The 19549-nt window shown below is 40.4% G+C and overlaps 2 protein-coding genes across 4 annotated transcripts in view; one reads left to right on the plus strand and one right to left on the minus strand.

Moving 5' to 3' along the window:
* The window catches only part of PGBD2 (piggyBac transposable element derived 2), a 59981-nt gene that overhangs the window by 7748 nt on the left and 32684 nt on the right, over positions 1-19549 (minus strand). The window lies entirely within an intron of this gene.
* On the plus strand, positions 1389-2249 carry LOC114893243 (olfactory receptor 56-like). The gene has a single exon (XM_029218919.1). The coding sequence runs from the start codon at positions 1389-1391 to the stop codon at positions 2247-2249; it is 861 nt and encodes a 286-aa protein (XP_029074752.1).

Raw genomic sequence — 19549 nt, forward strand, 5'->3', positions numbered from 1 at the left:
GGGCTTCCCTGGTGGTGCAGTGGTTGAGAGTCCACCTGCCGATGCAGGGGACGCAGGTTCGTGCCTCGGTCCGGGAAGATCCCACGTGCCGCGGAGGGGCTGGGCCCATGAGCCATGGCCGCTGAGCCTGCGCGTCTGGAGCCTGTGCTCCGCAACGGGAGAGGCCACAGCGGTGAGAGGCCCGCGTACCGCAAAAATAAAATAAAATAAAATAAAATGAAAAGACTAGAAAAAGGAAAGGTTGGGATGAAGAAATCTAGAGTTATTTTTAAGGTATGTTCATTTGAAATACCTTTTACTCAGCTCAAGGAGAAGTTTATGCACAGTTTTGCATAGTCTGTAGTTAGTGGAATTCGTAAGCTAAACCATGGATGTACATATATACACTACTATATATAAAACAGATAACTAATGAGAACCTACTGTACAGCACAGGGAGCTCTACTCAGTGCTCTGTGGTGACCTAGATGGGAAGTGAATCTAAAAAAGAGTGGATACTGTATACATACAGCTGATTCACTTTGCTGTACAGCAGAAACTAACACAACACTGTAAAGCAACTATATTCCAATATCAACTAATAAAAAAATTAAATAACATGAAAACAACACGGATGATGTTTAAACCCAAAGAACTTGAATTTAAAGAAATAATACTTATTTCTCTGTTATGAAATATTTTAAAGCCTTGTTGAATAGAATGTTACAATTTAAATTAGTAGAAAACAGCAAGACATAAAATATAATAAACTATTAACACAAAAATAATCAGTGAGGAAGGCAATGTACAAGTTGAACAAGTTCTTTCTCTGACGTGAAATAACAATATAATGTGAGAAAACTGATTTTCTCTCTTAGTCTCTTGATGGAGATAATTAAACTTCTTTCCAAACACAGTCCTTGTGACTGGGAACATCATAATCATCTGAGGTGTTAGGTTAAAATAAGTTCTATTTGAACCTGGAAATCAAAATTTGAGGGAGAAAAGGTTGCAGGAGAACTTATCTTTGAAGGGCTTCCCCTGATGTACCACCATCTTTGTGACCCCTCCCCCTTCTCCAGGACTTGGGCCACTTGGCTATAGCAGTGTGCAGTAATTTCTGTGACCAGTGACTCTTTCCTGAGAATAAGAGTGTAGGGAGACAGAAATCAGGTTAAAGCCTATGAAAATTGCAAATGCCTCTTTAACATGTTTGCACTATCTAATGGATCCTGGTTAAAGATGAGTGAGGAAAGGGGTTTGAAGGATTAAATCCATTGTTTGTAGCACTTCATAATATCTTGTTATGTTTTCCTTCTGTTATTTAATTGTTTACAACAAAGCATAGGCATGGATAAAAGAAATAAACCCCAGGAGCTGATTTCATCCTCCTAGGCCTTTTCCTGGATATGAAACATATCAGATTTTTTATTGGTGCTACGCTTGTGATTTACACTGTGGCTCTGACTTTGAACTTTGTCCTAATTCTCCTGATCTGCGTGGATTCTCACCTCCACATGCCCATGTACTTCCTGCTCAGCCAACTGGCTCTCATGGACATGATGTTAATCTCTAGCACAGTACCCAAGATGGCAACCAATTTCTTCTCCGGGAGGAGAAACATATCACAAGTGGCCTGTGGGACTCAGATCTTCTTCTTCCTGACTCTAGGAATTGCTGAGTGCATCCTCATCACCCTCATGTCCTATGACCGGTATGTGGCCATCTGTAACCCTCTGAGATACGCCCTCATCATGAGCCAGAAGGTCTGTCTGCAGATGGCTGCCATCTCCTGGGCTGGGGGCGCCCTTACATCACTCACACACACGGCCTACACCATGCATTTCCCCATCTGTGGTTCCAGAGAGATTTCCCATTTCCTCTGTGAGGTCATGGCCATTCTAAAATTGGCCTGTGAAGACGTCTCTGCCTATGAGAAGGCTGTGATAGTGACAAGCATTGTGGTGCTCCTTATCCCCTTGTCCCTTATCATGTTCTCTTATGCTCTCATCTTCCTTGCCATCCTCCACATGAAATCCCCGGAGGGAAGGGACAAAGCCTTAGCCACTTGCTCTTCCCACTTGACTGTAGTGTGCCTCTATTATGGCCCTGCCATGGTGGTCTACATGAGGCCTAGTTCCTATCATAATCCCAAGCTGGACCAGGTCCTCCTTGTACTTGGCCCTATTCTCACACCTTTGCTAAATCCTCTGATTTATGGTCTTAGGAACAAAGAAGTGGTGGGGGCCCTAAGGAAGGTGCTGAGTTGATGACACTGATGTCAACTTAAAAGAAGAAGATATACCCACCTCTAATCACTAACTTTAATTCAGCCTAAATAAGTTAGACTCCTATGTCAAGAGTTCTGACTTTTCAAGTTATTCATTCACTAAACAAATATGTAATGAGGGTCTCCTATGTGTCACATACCATTTTATGTACTTTTGGTATCTTCTTTAGAATTGCTTTAGAATCCTGGTGGAATTTCTCAGGGTTGTTTTTTTTCTATTTTTAATTGGCATCACTTGTACTTGCCTTCTTTGAAACATCCTTACAATATTAAGTTTCTACCCTGAATCTGTGAACTTCCACAAGTGTGGTGGTGGTAGGAAACTGATGATAAAATTCCACAGAAAATTGCTGGAAAATTGGATCAAAGATAGAACTTTATATCCCTGAGAATCATATAGGTCTCATTCAACCCCTGAAAGAAGCACATCTTGACATAAACCCAGAAATGTTATATGCTTGACTTCTTCATCTTCCAAAACATGCACGCATCCATCCACATACAAAAATGGCCATATATAAACTACTCCTGATGCAGACCACTTTGCATTTCCAAAAGCTTTAATTAAGTTTATTCAAAAGTTGAGCTGTAACACTGTAACAGAGCAAAGAGTAGAATAAAGATAGCCAAGATTACAGATTTTGATCATAATTACAAGGCAACTGAGCATAAACCAGTGGATGGAATGTTTTCACTATTTAGCTCAATCAAATAGTTAATTTGAATGCAATTAACTCATTTAAATAAGTAAAATGATAATATTCCAATGCATCTCAATACTATAATTATTTAGAGAGCCATGAAGCCAATTAAGAAAAGGAAATGCAATTTAAACAAGAATGTGCAGTGGCCTAATGAATTAAAAGTTGTGTGTATAACTCAAGTCTAATGTAGGAAACGAGAACTAACTGCAAGTCAAAAATATCTTGAGGATACGTGGATGAAACTCCTTGATCTACCGAGTGGATAAGCAGAGTAATCAATATCTGAATGCTTAAGACTTGCGAAAGTTAACAACTGAATAAAAGAGAAGTATGATGTGCCAAATGAGATCAAAGACTCAGAGTATTTTATGGTATAAAAATACAAGTCTCTTTAATGATGATTGTATGGACTATGCAAAGACCTGTTGATAGAGAAAGGATCAAATCATCTTAGTCCCTGAGCTATGGCTTACAAATCAGTTCTTGCTATTTGTTGTTTTTCCCTTGCTGCTTTTAATATGTTTTCTTTGTATTTAATTTTTGATAGTTTGATTAATATGTGTCTTGGCATGTTTCTCCTTGGATTTATCCTGTATGGGACTCTCTGTGCTTCCTGGACTTGATTAACTATTTCCTTTCCCATATTAGAGAAGTTTTCAACTATAATCTCTTCAAATATTTTCTCAGTCCCTTTCTTTTTCTCTTCTTCTTCTGGGACCCCTATAATTCGAATGTTGGTGCGTTTAATGTTGTCCCAGAGGTCTCTGAGACTGTCCTCAGTTCTTTTCATTCCTTTTTCTTTATTCTGCTCTGCAGTCGTTATTTCCACTATTTTATCTTCCAGGTCAATTATCCGTTCTTCTGCCTCAGTTATTCTGCTATTGATCCCTTCTAGAGTATTTTTTATTTCATTTATTGTGTTGTTCATCGTTGCTTGTTTCTTCTTTAGTTCTTCTAGGTCCTTGTTAAATGTTTCTTGCATTTTCTCTATTCTATTTCCAAGATTTTGGATCATCTTTACTATCATTATTCTGAATTCTTTTTCAGGTAGACTGCCTATTTCCTCTGCATTTGTTAGGTCTGGTGGGTTTTTATCTTGCTCCTTCATCTGCTGTGTGTTTTTCTGTATTCTCATTTTGCTTATCTTACTGTGTTTGGGGTCTCCTTTTTGCAGGCTGCAGGTTCATAGTTCCTGTTGTTTTTGGTGTCTGTCCCCAGTGGCTAAGGTTGGTTCAGTGGGTTGTGTAGGTTTCCTGGTGGAGGGGACTAGTGCCTGTGTTCTGGTGGATGAGGCTGGATCTTGTCTTTCTGGTGAGCAGGTCCACGTCTGGTGGTGTGTTTTGGGGTGTCTGTTGCCTTATTATGATTTTAGGCAGCCTCTCTGCTAATGGGTGGGGTTGTGTTCCTGTCTTGCTAGTTGTTTGGCATAGGGTGTCCAGCACTGTAGCTTGCTGGTCGTTGAGTGGAGCTGGGTCTTAGTGTTGAGATGGAGATCTCTGGGAGATTTTCGCCGTTTGATATTATGTGGAGCTGGGAGGTCTCTTGTGGACCAGTGTCCTGAAGTTGGCTCTCCCACCTCAGTGGCACAGCCCTGACTCCTTGCTGGAGCACCAAGAGCCTGTCCTCCACACGGCTCAGAATAAAAGGGAGAAAAAATAGAAAGAAAGAAAGAAAGAGGATAAAATAAAGATAAAATAAAATAAAGTTATTAAAATAAAAAAGAATTATTAAGAAAAAAATTTGTTTAAAGTAAAAGAAAAAAAACCCCAGACGGTCAGAACCCTAGGACAAATGGTGAAAGCAAAGCTAAACAGACAAAAATCTCACACAGAAGCATACACATACACACTCACAAAAAGAGGAAAAGGGGAAAAAATAAGAAATCTTGCTCTCAAAGTCCACCTCCTCACCTTGGGATGATTCGTTGTCTATTCAGGTATTCCACAGATGCAGGGTACATCAAGTTGATTGTGGAGATTTAATCCGCTGCTCCTGAGGCTGCTGGGAGAGATTTCCCTTTTTCTTCTTTGTTCACACAGCTCCCAGGGTTCAGCTTTGGATTTGGCCCCACCTCTGCACGTAGGTCGCCTGAGGGCGTCTGTTCGTTGCTCAGACAGGACTGGGTTAAAGGAGCAGCTGATTCGGGAGCTCTGGCTCTCTCAGGCTGGGGGGAGGGAGGGGTAAGGAGTGCGGGGCGAGCCTGCGGCGGCAGAGGCCGGCGTGACGTTGCACCAGCCTGAGGTGCGCCGTGCGTTCTCCCGGGGAAGTTGTCCCTGGATCCCCGGACCCTGGCAGTGGTGGGCTGCACAGGCTCCCGGGAGGGGCGGTGTGGAGAGTGACCTGTGCTCGCACACAGGCTTCTTGGTGGCGGCAGCAGCAGCCTTAGCGTCCCACGCCCGTCTCTGGGGTCTGCGCTTTTAGCCGTGGCTCGCGCCCGTCTCGGGAGCTCCTTTAAGCAGCACTCTTAATCCCCTCTCCTCGCGCACCAGGAAACAAAGAGGCAAGAAAAAGTCTCTTGCCCCTTCGGCAGGTCCAGACTTTTTCCTGGACTCCCTCCCGGCTAGCCGTGGTGCACTAACCCCTTCAGGCTGTGTTCACGCTGCCAACCTCAGTCCTCTCCCGCCATCGACCGAAGCCGGAGCCTCAGCTCCCAGCCCCGCCCGCCCCGGCCGCTGAGCAGACAAGCCTCTCGGGCTGGTGAGTGCTGGTCGGCACCGATCCTCTGTGTGGGAATCTCTCCGCTTTGCCTTCCGCACCCCTGTTGCTGCGCTCTCCTCTGTGGCTCTGAAGCTTCCCCCTTTGCCACCCACAGTCTCCGCCCGTGAAGGGGCTTCTAGTGTGTGGAAACCTTTCCTCCTTCACAGCTCCCTCCCACTGGTGCAGTTCCTGTCCCTATTCTTTTGTCTTTGTTTATTCTATTTTCTTTTGCCCTACCCAGGTACGTGGGGAGTTTCTTGCCTTTTGGGAGGTCTGAGGTCTTCTGCCAGCGATCAGTGGGTGTTCTATAGGAGCAGTTCCACGTGTAGATGTATTTCTGATGTATCTGTGGGGAGGAAGCTGATCTCCGCGTCTTACTCTTCCGCCATCTTCTCCAGCCTCCTCACAAATCAGTTCTTGTATGCCAGAGGAATTTAACACTCGACACCTCAGTAAAGACATTACACAATATCAAGAAGAACAGAGTCCATGGCATGTGCAGAGGTAGTCTCTCTGCCACAACTTTGAAGATGCCACCAAATCAGTACTCATCAAAATGAAACCTTCTAAAAGGTCCATGTCAGCATTTTGGTGGCAAAAACTTTCTCAAGCCATGCCTCAGATTTACTGAATAAAACTCTGTAGTTGCCAAGTTCCAATGTGATCCATATTCCCCACAAACTTTGAAAAGCACTGATCTAATCCCATTCTTCTCCATCCCCAATTCCACTGTCTTAGTTCAGAATTTCATCCCCTCTCCCTTTATTATTTTAATAGCTTCATTACTGGTATTCATGCCTCAGTCTCTTCCCATTCCATACACTATCCACAAAGTTGCCAGAAGTGAGTTTTCAGCCAGGACAGTGTGTTCCTTCCATTTCCATATTAAAAAAAAATGATAATGCCTATCTTATATTCAAACTCTTTAGCATGGTAAATTATCTAACTGAAATCCAGACTTAACCCTGACTACTTTCTTCCATTCTTTTCATATATTCATACTTCAACTCCATAGACTCATCTCCTTTTCCTTCTCACAGTACTACTTCCACTTGAGTGGAAGTCAACTTTCTTGCCCAAAATGACCTTCTCACCTGCCCTAACCTTTTATTTATGATGTGAACACAGAGCTCGGAGAAAAATTAATTTGGGTTTAATCTTGGCTTGCCAGAGGTGTAGTGTTGGACAATGTACTTATGCCTCTGTGTCCTCATATACAGAACTGGAATTAGTAATACCTGTCAGGGACCTAAGGAAATTACATGTCAATAAATACCTGGCCAGTAGCAGTCATTAAATATCTCTCATTTTCTTCAATTCCTGATTCAAATATCATCTACTTGGACCCTCAATAAAGTTAATCCCTTCCTCTCTCCCTTTCCTCTACACTTGTTCCCAGAGGTTTAAATCTCTAACTCTGCATTTAAGATTGTGGTATGGCTGTGGCTTCTTTGTCCTGCTAGTGACTGATGGCTTCTCCACTTACGACTGTGCCTACTTGGAATCACCCTTACTTCCAGGAAGAGTGTCATGCACAGCACAGGGATGACTCAGTATTCCCTGCATCATACTGTGATCAGGACCCAAGCATCACACAAAAGCATAAATTGCATAATTCAGTGTCATTAAGGACATTCATGAGGTTGGTGATCTATTTTTTTTAGAAACAACTAACCAATCAAGAAGAGTATTCATAGAAATCAAAGAATTTGCAGGAAAAAGAAAGACAGCATTTTTGAAATGAAGAAAGTAACCCACCTAGGATTCTGAAGTTCTGGGTTTCCTTCCTTTTCTTCCTTTTAATGTATAAAGTAAGTTTGTAAGGTTTTTCTTTGCTCCCATGGGTATACAAAAGTTATAGCTATTTACAAAGGAGCTACAGTGTGAATGACCTGAAGACCAACAGAAAAGATTTTCTTTCTTTTATAAAGATATAAAGAAGGAACCACAATGAAATGGGTAGGAGGGGCAGAGACACAGTAGAGTCAGGACCAATACTCATGGATAGGTGACCCAAACACAGGAGGACAATTAAAATTGCAGAGGAATGAGGAGTTTGAGCCCCACATTGGGCTCCCTAGCCTGGAGGTCCTGTACTGGGGAGATGAGCACTCAGAATGTTTGGCTTTGAAAGCCAGTTGGCTTATTTCTGGAGCAAGAAATGGCTGTGGGAAACAGAGACTCCAGTCATAAAGAGTGCACACAATATCTCACATGCTCTGAGACCCAGGACAGAAGCAGTAATTTGAAAGGCGCCTGGATCAGACTCACTTGCTGATCATGGAGAATCTCCCAGAGAGGCAGGAGGCAATTGGGACTCACCCTGGGGACATAGATGCTGCAGTAGACATTTTAGGGAGCTCATCCTACCACGAGGACACTAATGCTGCAAAGCACCATTTTAGATTCTCCCTTTTGCTTATTATTCCTGGGACATGGCCCCAACAACCAGTCTTGGGATGCTTCAGGCCATGCAGCTAGCTAGGCAGGGACACATTAGCAGGCCAGATGCCTTAGGACCAACTGAGCCCCCAGCTGCCCCAGGACCTGGCTCTAACTACTAGGGGGCCCAGGATCCAGCCCCACCTACCAGTGGCCAATACAAGCACCAGGACCTCCAAGGCCCTGAAGCCAACCCTGTCAAGAAATGGCCCAATCACCAGCAGACCAGCAAATCCCCAAGATAGGATTGCCTTTTCTCAGGATTGCTTTGACTACTTAGGGTCTTTTGTTTTTCCATACAAATTTTAAAATTATTCTACCTTTGTGGGAAATGCCATTGGTATTCTGGGAAGGATTGAATTAAATCTGTAGATTGCCTTGGATAGTATGGTCATTTTAACACTATTAAATCTTCCAATAATATATGGAAGAAAATAAGAACAAGCTAGTTACCATTACTGAAATTGAATCAGTAATTTAAAAACTCCCCACAAACAAAAGTCCAGGACCAGATGGCTTCACAGGTGAATTCTACCAAATACTTAGAGAAGAGTTAACACCTATCCTTCTCAAGTTCCAAATTACGAAGGAAGGATTACTTCCAAACTCACTGTATGAGGCCAGGATCACTCTGATACCAAAACCATACAAAGATATCACATACACACACAAATAAATAAATAAAGAGAAAATTACAGGCCCATATCACTGATGAACATAAATGCAAAAAAATCAACAAAATACCAGCAGGCTGAATCCAATAATATATTGAAAGGATCATACACCAAGATCAAGTGGGATTTACCACAGGGATGCAAGGATTCTTCAATATCTGGAAATCAATCAATGACAAACTGAAGCATAAAAAGTATATAATCATCTCAATAGATGCAGAAAAAGCTTTTGACAAAATTCAACACCGATTTATGATAAAAACTTTCCAGAAAGTGAGCACAGAGGGAACCTATCTCAACATAATAAAGGCCATATATGACAAAAACACAGCTAACGTTATACTCTATGGTAAAAAGCTGAAAGCATTTCCTCTAAGATCAGAATCAAGACAAGGATGCCCACAGGATGGGAATAAAGACTCCACTCTTGCCACTTTTATTCAACATAGCTTTGGAAATCCTAGCCATAATGATCAGAGAAGAAAAAGAAATAAAAGGAATCCAAGTTGGAAAAGAAGTTAAACTGTCACTGTTTGCAGATGACATGCTACTATACATAGAAAATCCTAAAGACACCACTAGAACTCATCAATGAGTTCAGCACAGTTGCAGGATACAAAATTAGTATATGGAGATCTGTTGCATTTCTATACATGAACAATAAAATGTCAGAAATAGACATTAAGGAAACAATCCCATTTACCTTCACATCAAAAAATATATATAAAATACCTAGCAACAAACCTGCCTAGGGAGGCAAAAACTGTAAGATGCTGATGAAAGAAACTGAAGATGACACAAACAGATGGAAAGATATACCATGTTCTTGGATTGGAAGAATCAATACTGTTAAAATAACCATACTACCCAAGGCAATCTACAGGTTCAATGCAATCTCTATCAAAATACAAATGGCATTTTTTACAAAACTAGAACAAAATATTTTAAAATTTATATGGAAACACAAAAACTCTGAATATCCAAAGCAATCTTGAGAAAGGAGAACGGAGCTGGAGGAACAATGTTCCCTGACTTCAGACTGTACTACAAAGCTACAGTAATCAAAACAGTATGGTCCTGGCACACACACACACACACACACACACACACACACACACACACACACACCACACACATGGATCAGTGGAACAGGATAGAGATCCCCGAAATAAACCCACAAACTTATGGTCAATTAATCTATGACAAAGGAAGCAAGAATATACAATGGAGAAAACACAGAATCTTCAATAAATGGTGCTAAGAAAACTGGACAGATACATGCAAAATAATGAAATTAGAACATTCTCTAACACCATATACAAAAATAAACTCAAAATTGATTAAAGACCTAATTGTAAGACCTGATACTATAAAACTCCTAGAGGAAAATAGAGACAGAACACTTTTTGAGATAAATCTCAACAATATTTTTTTGAATGCATCTCCCAAAGAAAAGGAAATAAAAGCAAAAATAAACAAATGGGACTAATTAAACTTGAAAGATTTGCACAGCAAAGGAAACCACTGACAAAATGAAAAGACAACTTTTGAATGGGAGAAAATATCTGTAAATGATATGACTAATAAGGGATTAATACCCAACATATATAAACAGCTCATACAACCCAATATCCAAAAAAAAAAAAAACAAACACAAAAACCTGCTTTAAGAAAAGGGCAGAAGATGTGAATGGACATTTTTCCAAAGAGGAAATGCAGATGGCCAACGGGCATCTGAAAAGATGCTCAACATTCCTAGTCATCAGGGAAATGCAAATCAAAACCACAATGAGATATCACCTCACACCTGTCAGAATGGCTATCATCAAAAAGAACACAAATAACAAATGTTGATGAGGATGTGGAGAAAAGGGAACCCTCATACACTGTTGGTCGGAATGTAAATTGGAGCAGCCACCATGGAAAATAGTATGAAGTTTCCTCAAAAAAACTAAAAATAAAACTACCATATGACCCAGGAATTCCACACCTGGGTATATATTCAAAGAAAACAAAACCACTAATTCTAAAAGATACATGCACCCCAATGTTCATAGTAGCATTATTTACAATTTCTGGGATATGGAAACAACCTAAATGTCCATCAACAGATGAATGGATAAAGCATAAGTGGTATATATATACAATGGAATACTACTCAGCCATAAAAATGAATGAGATACATGGGAGGAGCTTCAAGATGGTGGAAGAGTAAGACGTGGAGATCACCTTCCTCTCCACAAATACATCAGAAATACATCTACAGGGCTTCCCTGGTGGCGCAGTGGTTGAGAGTCCGCCTGCCGATGCAGGGGACATGGGTTCGTGCCCCGGTCCGGGAAGATCCCACATGCCGCGGAGCAGCTGGGCCCGTGAGCCATGGCTGCTGAGCCTGCGCGTCCGGAGCCTCTGCTCCGCAATGGGAGAGGCCACAACAGTGAGAGGCCCGCGTAACGCAAAAAAAAAAAAAAAAAAGAAATACATCTACATGTGGAACAGCTCCTACTGAACACCTACTGAACACTGGCAGAAGACCTCAGACCTCCCAAAGGCAAGAAACTCCCCACGTACCTGGGTAGGGCAAAAGAAAATAGAATAAACAAAGACAAAAGAATAGGGACAGGAACTGCACCAGTGGGAGGGAGCTGTGAAGGAGGAAAGGTTTCCACACACTAGGAAGCCCCTTCACGGGTGCAGACTGCAGGTGGCGGAGGTGGGGAGCTCTGCAGCCATGGAGGAGAGCACAGCAACAGTGGTGCAGAGGGCAAAGCAGAGAGATTCCCACATAGAGGATTGGTGCTGATCTGCACTCACCAGCCCGAGAGGCTTGTCTGCTCACCTGCCTGGACGGTCAGGGGCTGGGAGCTGAGGCTCGGGCTTCAGAGGTCAGACCCCAGGGAGAGGACTGGGGTTGGCTGCGTGAACACAGCCTGAAGGGGGCTAATGGGCCACGGCTAGCCGGGAGGGAGTCCAGGCAAAATTCTGGAGCTGCCGAAGAGGCAAGAGACTTTTCCTTGCCTCTTTGTTTCCTGGTGCATGAGGATAGGGGATTAACAGTGTCGCATAAAGGAGCTCCAGAGACGGGCGCAAGCCACGGCTATCGGTGCGGACCACAGAGACGGGCATGAGATGATAAGGCTGCTGCTGCTGACACCAAGAAGCCTGTGTGCAAGTACAGGTCACTACCCACACCAACCCTCCAGGGAGCCTGTGCTGCCTGTCACTGCCAGGGTCCCAGGATCCAGGGACATCTTCCCCGGGAGAACACAGGGCACACCTCAGGCTGGTGCAATGCCACGCCGGCCTCTGCCACCACAGGCTGGCCCCGCATCCGCCTCCCTCCCCGTGGCCTGAGTGAGCCAGAGCCCCAGAATCAGCTGCTCCTTTAACCCCATCCTGTCTGAGCGAAGAACAGATGCCCTCAGGCGACCTACACGCAGAGGTAGGTCCATATCCAAAGCTGAACCCCGGGAGCTGTGTGAACAAAGAAAAGAAAGGGAAATTTCACCCAGCAGCCTCAGGAGCAGCGGATTAAATCTCCACAATCAACTTGATGTACCCTGCATCTGTGGAATACCTGAATAGACAACGAATCATCCCAAATTGAGGAGGTAGACTTTGGGAGCAAAGATATATATTTTTTTTTCCCTTTTTCTCTTTTTGTGGGTGTGTAGGTGTATGATTCTGTGTGTGATTTTGTCTGTATAGCTTTGCTTTTACCATTTGTCCTAGGGTTCTCTCTGTTTTTCTTCCTTAGTACAGTTTTTAGTGCTCATTATCATTGGTGGATTTATGCTTTGGTTTGGTTGCTCTCGTCTTTCCTTCTTTATTTTCTTTTTTTATTACTTTTATTTTTTTTACTTCTAATAATTATTTTTTATTTTGATAACTTTATTTTATTTTTCTTTCTTTTTTCTCCCTTTTGTTCTGAGTCGTGTGGCTGACAGGGTCTTGGTGCTCTGGCCAGCTGTCAGGCCTGTGCCTCTGAGGTGGGAGAGCCAAGTTCAGGACATTGGTACACCAGAGACCTCCCAGCTCCACATAATATCAAATGGTGAAACCCCTCCCAGAGATCTCCATCTCAATGCTAAGACCCAGCTTCACTCAACGACCAGCAAGCTACAGTGCTGGACACCCTATACCAAACAACCAGCAAGACAGGAACACAAACCCACCCATTGGCATAGAGTCAGCATAAAATCATAATAAGGTCACAGACACCCCAAAACACACCACTGGATGCGGTCCTGCCCACCAGAAAGACAAGATCCAGGCTCATCCTCCAAAACACAGGCACCAGTCGCCTCTACCAGGAAGCCTAAACAACCCACTGAAACAACCTTAACCACTGGGGGTAGACCCCCAAAACAATAGGAACTACAAACCTGCAGCCTGCGAAAAGGACACCCCAAACCAAGTAAGTTAAGGAAAATGAGAAGACAGAGAAATGCACAGCAGATGAAGGAGCAAGGTAAAAACCCACCAGACCAAACAAGTGAAGAGGAAATAGGCACTCTACCTGAAAAAGAATTCAGAATAATGATAGTAAAGGTGATCCAAAATCTTGGAAATAGAATGGAGAAAATGCAAGAAACGTTTAACAGCAACCTAGAAGACCGAAAGAGCAAACAAACAATGACGAAACACAATAAATGAAATTTTTAAATCTCTAGAAGGAATCAATTGCAGAAAAACTGAGGCAGAAGAACGGATAAGTGACCTGGAAGATAAAATAGTGGAAATAACTACTGCAGAGCAGAATAAACAAAAAAGAATGAGAAGAATTGAGGACAGTCTCAGAGACCTCTGGGACAACATTAAATGTGCCAACATTTGAATTATAGGGTTCCCAGAAGAAGAAGAAAAAAAGAAAGGGACTGAGAAAATATTTGCAGAGATTATAGTTGAAAACTTCCCTAATATGGGAAAGGTAATAGTTAATCAAGTCCAGGAAGTGCAGAGAGCCCCATACAGGATAAATCCAAAGAGAAACACGCCAAGACACATATTAATTAAACAATTAAAAATTAAATACAATGAAAAAAATATTAAAAGCAGCAAGGGAAAAGCAACAAATAACATATAAGAGAATCCCCATAAGGTTAACAGCTGCTCTTTCAGCAGAAACTCTGCAAGCCAGAAGGGAGTGGCAGGACATGTTTAAAGTGATGAAAGGGAAAAACCTACAACCACGATTACTCTACCAGCAAGGAACTCATTCAGTCGTCAGAGAAATTAAAACATTTACAGACAAGAAAAAGTTAAGAGATTTCAACACCACCAAACCAGCTTTACAACAAATGCTAAAGGGACTACTCTAGGCAGGAAACACAAGAGAAGGAAAAGACCTACAATAACAAACCCAAAATTAAGAAAATGTGAATAGAAACATACATATCAATAATTACCTTAAATGTAAATGGATTAAATGTTCCAACAAAAAGACATAGACTGGCTGAATGGATACAAAAATGAGACGCGTATATATGCTGTCTACAAGAGATTCACTTCAGACCTAGGGACACATACAGACTGAAAGTGAGGGGATAGAAAAAGATATTGCATGCAAATGGAAACCAAAAGAAAGCTGGAGTAGCTATTCTCATATCAGACAAAATAGACTTTAAAATAAAGACTATTACAAGAGACAAAGAAGGACACTACATAATGATCAAGGGATCAATCCAAGAAGAAGATATAACTGTGTAAATATTTATGCGCCCAACATAGGAGGACCTCAGTACTTAAGGCACATGCTAACAGCCATAAAAGGGGAAATCGAGAGTAATACAATCATACTACAGGACTTTAACATCCCACTTTCACCAATGGACAGATCACCCAAAATGAAAATAAATAAGGAAAAACAAGCTTTAAATGATACATTAAACAAGATGGACTTAATTGATATTTATAGGACATTACATCCCAAAACAAGAGAATACAATTTCTTCTCAAGTGCTCATGGAACATTCTCCAGGACAGACCATATCTTGGGTCACAAATCAAGCCTTGGTAAATTTAAGAAAATTGAAATCGTATCAAGTATCTTTTCCAACCACAGTGCTGTGAGGCTACATATCAATTACAGGAAAATATCTGTAGAAATACAAACACATGGAGGCTAAACAATACACTGCTTAATAACCAAGAGATCACTGAAGAAATCAAAGAGTAAATTTAAAACTACCTAGAAAGATATGACAATGAAATTGCAATGTCCCAAATCATATGGGATGCAGCAAAAGCAGTTCTAAGAGGGAAGTATATAGCAATACAATCCCACCTCAAGAAACAAGAAACATCTCAAATAAACACCCTAACCTTACACATAAAGCAATTAAAGAAAGAAGAGCAAAAGAAACCCCAAAGTTAGCAGAAGGAAAGACATCATAATAAAGATCAGATCAGAAAAAAATGAAATAGAAATGAAGAAAACAATACCAAAGATCAATAAAACTAAAAGCTGTTTTTTTGAGAAGATAAACAAAATTGATAAACCATTAGCCAGACTCATCAAGAAAAAAGGGAGAAGACTCAAACCAATAGAATTAGAAATGAAAAAGGAGAAGTAGCAACAGACACTGCAGAAATACAAAGGATCATGAGAGATTACTACAAGCAACTCTATGCCAATAAAATGGACAACCTGGAAGAAATGGACAAATTCTTAGAAAAGCACAACCTTCCAAATCTGAACCAGGAAGAAAGAGAAAATATAAACAGAGCAATCACAAGCACTGAAATTAAGACTGTGATTAAAAATCTTCCAAAAAACAAAAGCCCAGGACCCGATGGCGTCACAGGCGAATTCTATCAAACATTTAGAGAAAAGCTAACATCTATCTTTCTCAAACTCTTCCAAAATATAGCAGAGGGAGGAACACTCCCAAACTCAATCTACAAGGCCACGATCACCCTGATACCAAAACCAGACAAAGATGTCACAAAGAAAGAAAACTACAGGCCAATATCACTGATGAACATAGATTTAAAAATCCTCCACAAAATACTAGCAGAGTCCAACAGCACATTTAAAAGGATCATACATCATGATCAAGTGCGGTTTATCTCACGAATGCAAGTATTCTTCAATATATGCAAATCAATCAATGTGATACACCATATTAACAAACTGAAGGAGAAAAACCATATGATCATCTCAATAGATGCAGCAAAAGCTTTTGACAAAATTCAACACACATTTATGATAAAACCCCTCCAGAAAGTAGGCATAGAGGGAACTAACCTCAACATAATAAAGGTCATATTGATAAACCCAGAGCCAACATCATTCTTAATGGTGAAAATCTGAAAGCATTTCCACTAAGATCAGGAAAAAGACAAGGTTGCCCACTCTCTCCACTATTATTCAACATATTTTTGTAAGTTTTAGCCACAGCAATCAGAGAAGAAAAAGAAATAAAAGGAATCGAAATCGGAAAAGAAGTAAAGCTGTCACTGTTTGCAGATGACATGATACTATACATAGAAAATCCTAAAGACACTACCAGAAAACTACTAGAGCTAATCAATGAATTTGGTAAAGTAGCAAAGTACAAACTTAAGGCACAGAAATCTCTGGCATTCCTATACACTAATGATGAAAAATCAGAAAGAGAAATTAATTTAACACCTCCATTTACCATTGCAACAAATAGAATAAAATACCTAGGAATAAACCTAGCTACGGAGACAAAAGACCTGTATGCAGAAAACTACAAGACACTGATGAAAGGAATTAAAGATGATACAAACAGATGGAGAGATATACCATGTTGTTGGATTGGAAGAATCAACACTGTGAAAACGACTATACTACCCAAAGCAATCTACAGATTCAATGCAATCCCTTTCAAACTACCAATGGCATGTTTCACAAAATAGAACAAAAAATTTCACAATTTTTATGAAATCACAAGAGACCCTGAATATCCAAAGCAATCTTGAGAAAGAAAAACTGAGCAGGAGGAATCAAGCTCCCTGACTTCAGATTATACTACAAAGCTACAGTAATCAAAACAGTATGGTACTGGCACAAAAACAGGAATACAGATCAATGGAACAGGATAGAAAGCCCAGAGATAAACCCACACACATATGGTCACCTTATCTTTGATAAAGGAGGCAAGAATATACAATGGATAAAAGACAGCCACTTCAATAAGTGGTACTGGGAAAACTGGACAGCTACATGTAAAAGAATGAAATTAGAGCACTCCCTAGCACCATATACAAAAATAAACCCAAAATGGATTAAAGACCTAAATATAAGGCCAAACATTATAAAACTGTTAGAGGAAAACATAGGCAGAACACTCTATGACAGAAATCACAGCAAGATCCTTTTTGACCCACCTCCTAGAGAAATGGAAATAAACAAGTGGGACCTAATGAAACTTAAAAGCTTTTGGACAGCAAAGGAAACCATAAACAAGACAAAAAGACTACCCTCTGAAGAGGAGAAAATATTTGCAAATGAAGCAACTGGCAAAGGATTAATCTCCAAAATTTACAAGCAGCTCATGCAGCTCAATCTCAAAAAAACAAACAACCCAATCCAAAAATGGGCCGAAAACCTAAACAGACATTTCTCCAAAGAAGACATACAGCTTGCCAACAAACACATGAAAGGATACGGAGCATCACTAATCATTACAGAGATGCAAATCAAAACTACAATGAGGTATCACCTCACACCAGTCAGAATGGCCATCATCAAAAAATCTACAAACAATAAATGATGGAGAGGGTCTGGTGAAAGGGAACCCTCTTGCACTGTTGGTGGGAATGTAAACTGATACAGTCACTATGGAAAACAATATGGAGGTTCCATAAAAATCTAAAAATAGAACAACCATACAACCCAGCAATCCCACTACTGGGCATATACCCTGAGAAAACGATAATTCAAAAAGAGTCATGTACCACAATGTTCACTGCAGCTCTATTTACAATAGGCATGTCATGGAACAACCTATGTGTCCATCGACAGATGAATGGATAAAGAAGATGTGGTGCATACATACAATGGAATATTACTCAGCCATAAAAAGAAACTAAATTGCATTATTTGTAGTGAGGTGGATGGACTTAGAGTCTGTCATACAGAGTGAACTCAAAAAGAGAGAAAAAAAACCCGTATGCTAGCACATATATATGGAATCTAAAAAACAACAACAAAAAACGGTTATGAAGAACCTAGGGGCAGGACAGGAGTAAAGACACAGATGTAGAGAATGGACTTGAGGACATGGGAAGGGGGAAGGGTAACCTGGGACGAAGTGAGAAAGTGGCGTGGACTTATATATACTATATATACTATCAAATGTAAAATAGATAGCTAGTGGGAAATATCCACATAGAACAGGGAGATCAGCTCAGTGTTTTGTGACCACCTAGAGGGTGGGATAAGTAGCGTGGGAGGGAGACGCAAGAAGGAGGAGATATGGTGATATATGTATATGTATAGCTGATTCACTTTGTTATAAAGCAGAAACTAACACACCATTGTAAAGGAATTATACTCCAATAAAGATGTTTTAAAAAACATCCTTTATCTGGTAAAGTTGTCCTTTAGATATGAAGGAGAAATAACTACTTTCCCAGACAAACAAAAGCTGTGGGAGTTCTCAACCACTGGATCTACCTTGCAAGAAATTCTGAAAGAAGCAGAAATGGAAAGGAGGTGAGAAGGCATAGAGTGGCTGCATGGAAAAAAAGACCCAACTATATACTGTACACAAGAGGCTTTATACACTTTAGCTCCAAAGGCACACATAGGCTCAAAGTGGTTAGAAGAAGATATCCCATGCAAATGGAATTCAAAAGAAAGTGGGTAGCCATATATATATATATATATATACGTATATATGTATATATATACGTATATATATATATAATACAAAATAGACTTCAAGCCAAAAACAGGAATAAGAGACAAAAGGGTCTTTATATAATGATAATGAGCTCAATACATCAAGAATATATAACAATTGTAAATATATATGCACCCAACATAGGAGCACCTAAATGTATTAAGCAAATACTAACTGATCTGAAATGAGAAATAGACAATAATATAATAATAAAAGGGCAATTCAATACCTCACTCTCAGCAATGGACAGATCATCGACAAAGAAAAACCAAAAGAAAATGTTTAAACTGAACCAAACTTTAGAACAATAAACTTAACAGACATATATAAAACATTCCATCCAACAGCTGCAGAATACACATTTTTCACAAATGCACATGGAACATTCTCCAAGATAAAGCATATAAGACACAAAACAAGTCTTAGTAAATTTTAGAAGATTGAAAGCACTCTCTTTTCTGACCACATTGGTATGAAACTAGAAATCAACAAAAGGAAAGCTAGAGAATTTACAAATATGTGGAAACTAAACAACACACCTTTAAAAAACAGAAGAAATCAAAAGGGAAATTTAAAAATATCTCAAAACAACTGCAAAAGAAGTACAACATACCAAGTCCTATGGGATGCTGCAAAAGCAGTTCTGAGAGGAAAGTTTAAAGCAATAACTGCATATACTATGAAACTAGAAAAAAAAATTAAATAACCTAACTTTAAACCACAAGAGCATAAAAAGAAGAAAAATTAAGCACAGGATCAGGAGAATGAAGGAAATAATAAATATCAGAGCAAAATAAATAATACAGCAACCAGAAAAACAATAGAAAAGATGAAAAAACTAAGAGCTGACTTTTAAAGATAAACTAAATTGACAAATCTTCAGCT

This window comes from Monodon monoceros, unplaced genomic scaffold (genome assembly GCF_005190385.1).
Source record: "Monodon monoceros isolate NGI ecotype Baffin Bay Population unplaced genomic scaffold, NGI_Narwhal_1 Super_Scaffold_12, whole genome shotgun sequence".
Classification (NCBI taxonomy): Eukaryota; Metazoa; Chordata; class Mammalia; order Artiodactyla; family Monodontidae; genus Monodon; species Monodon monoceros.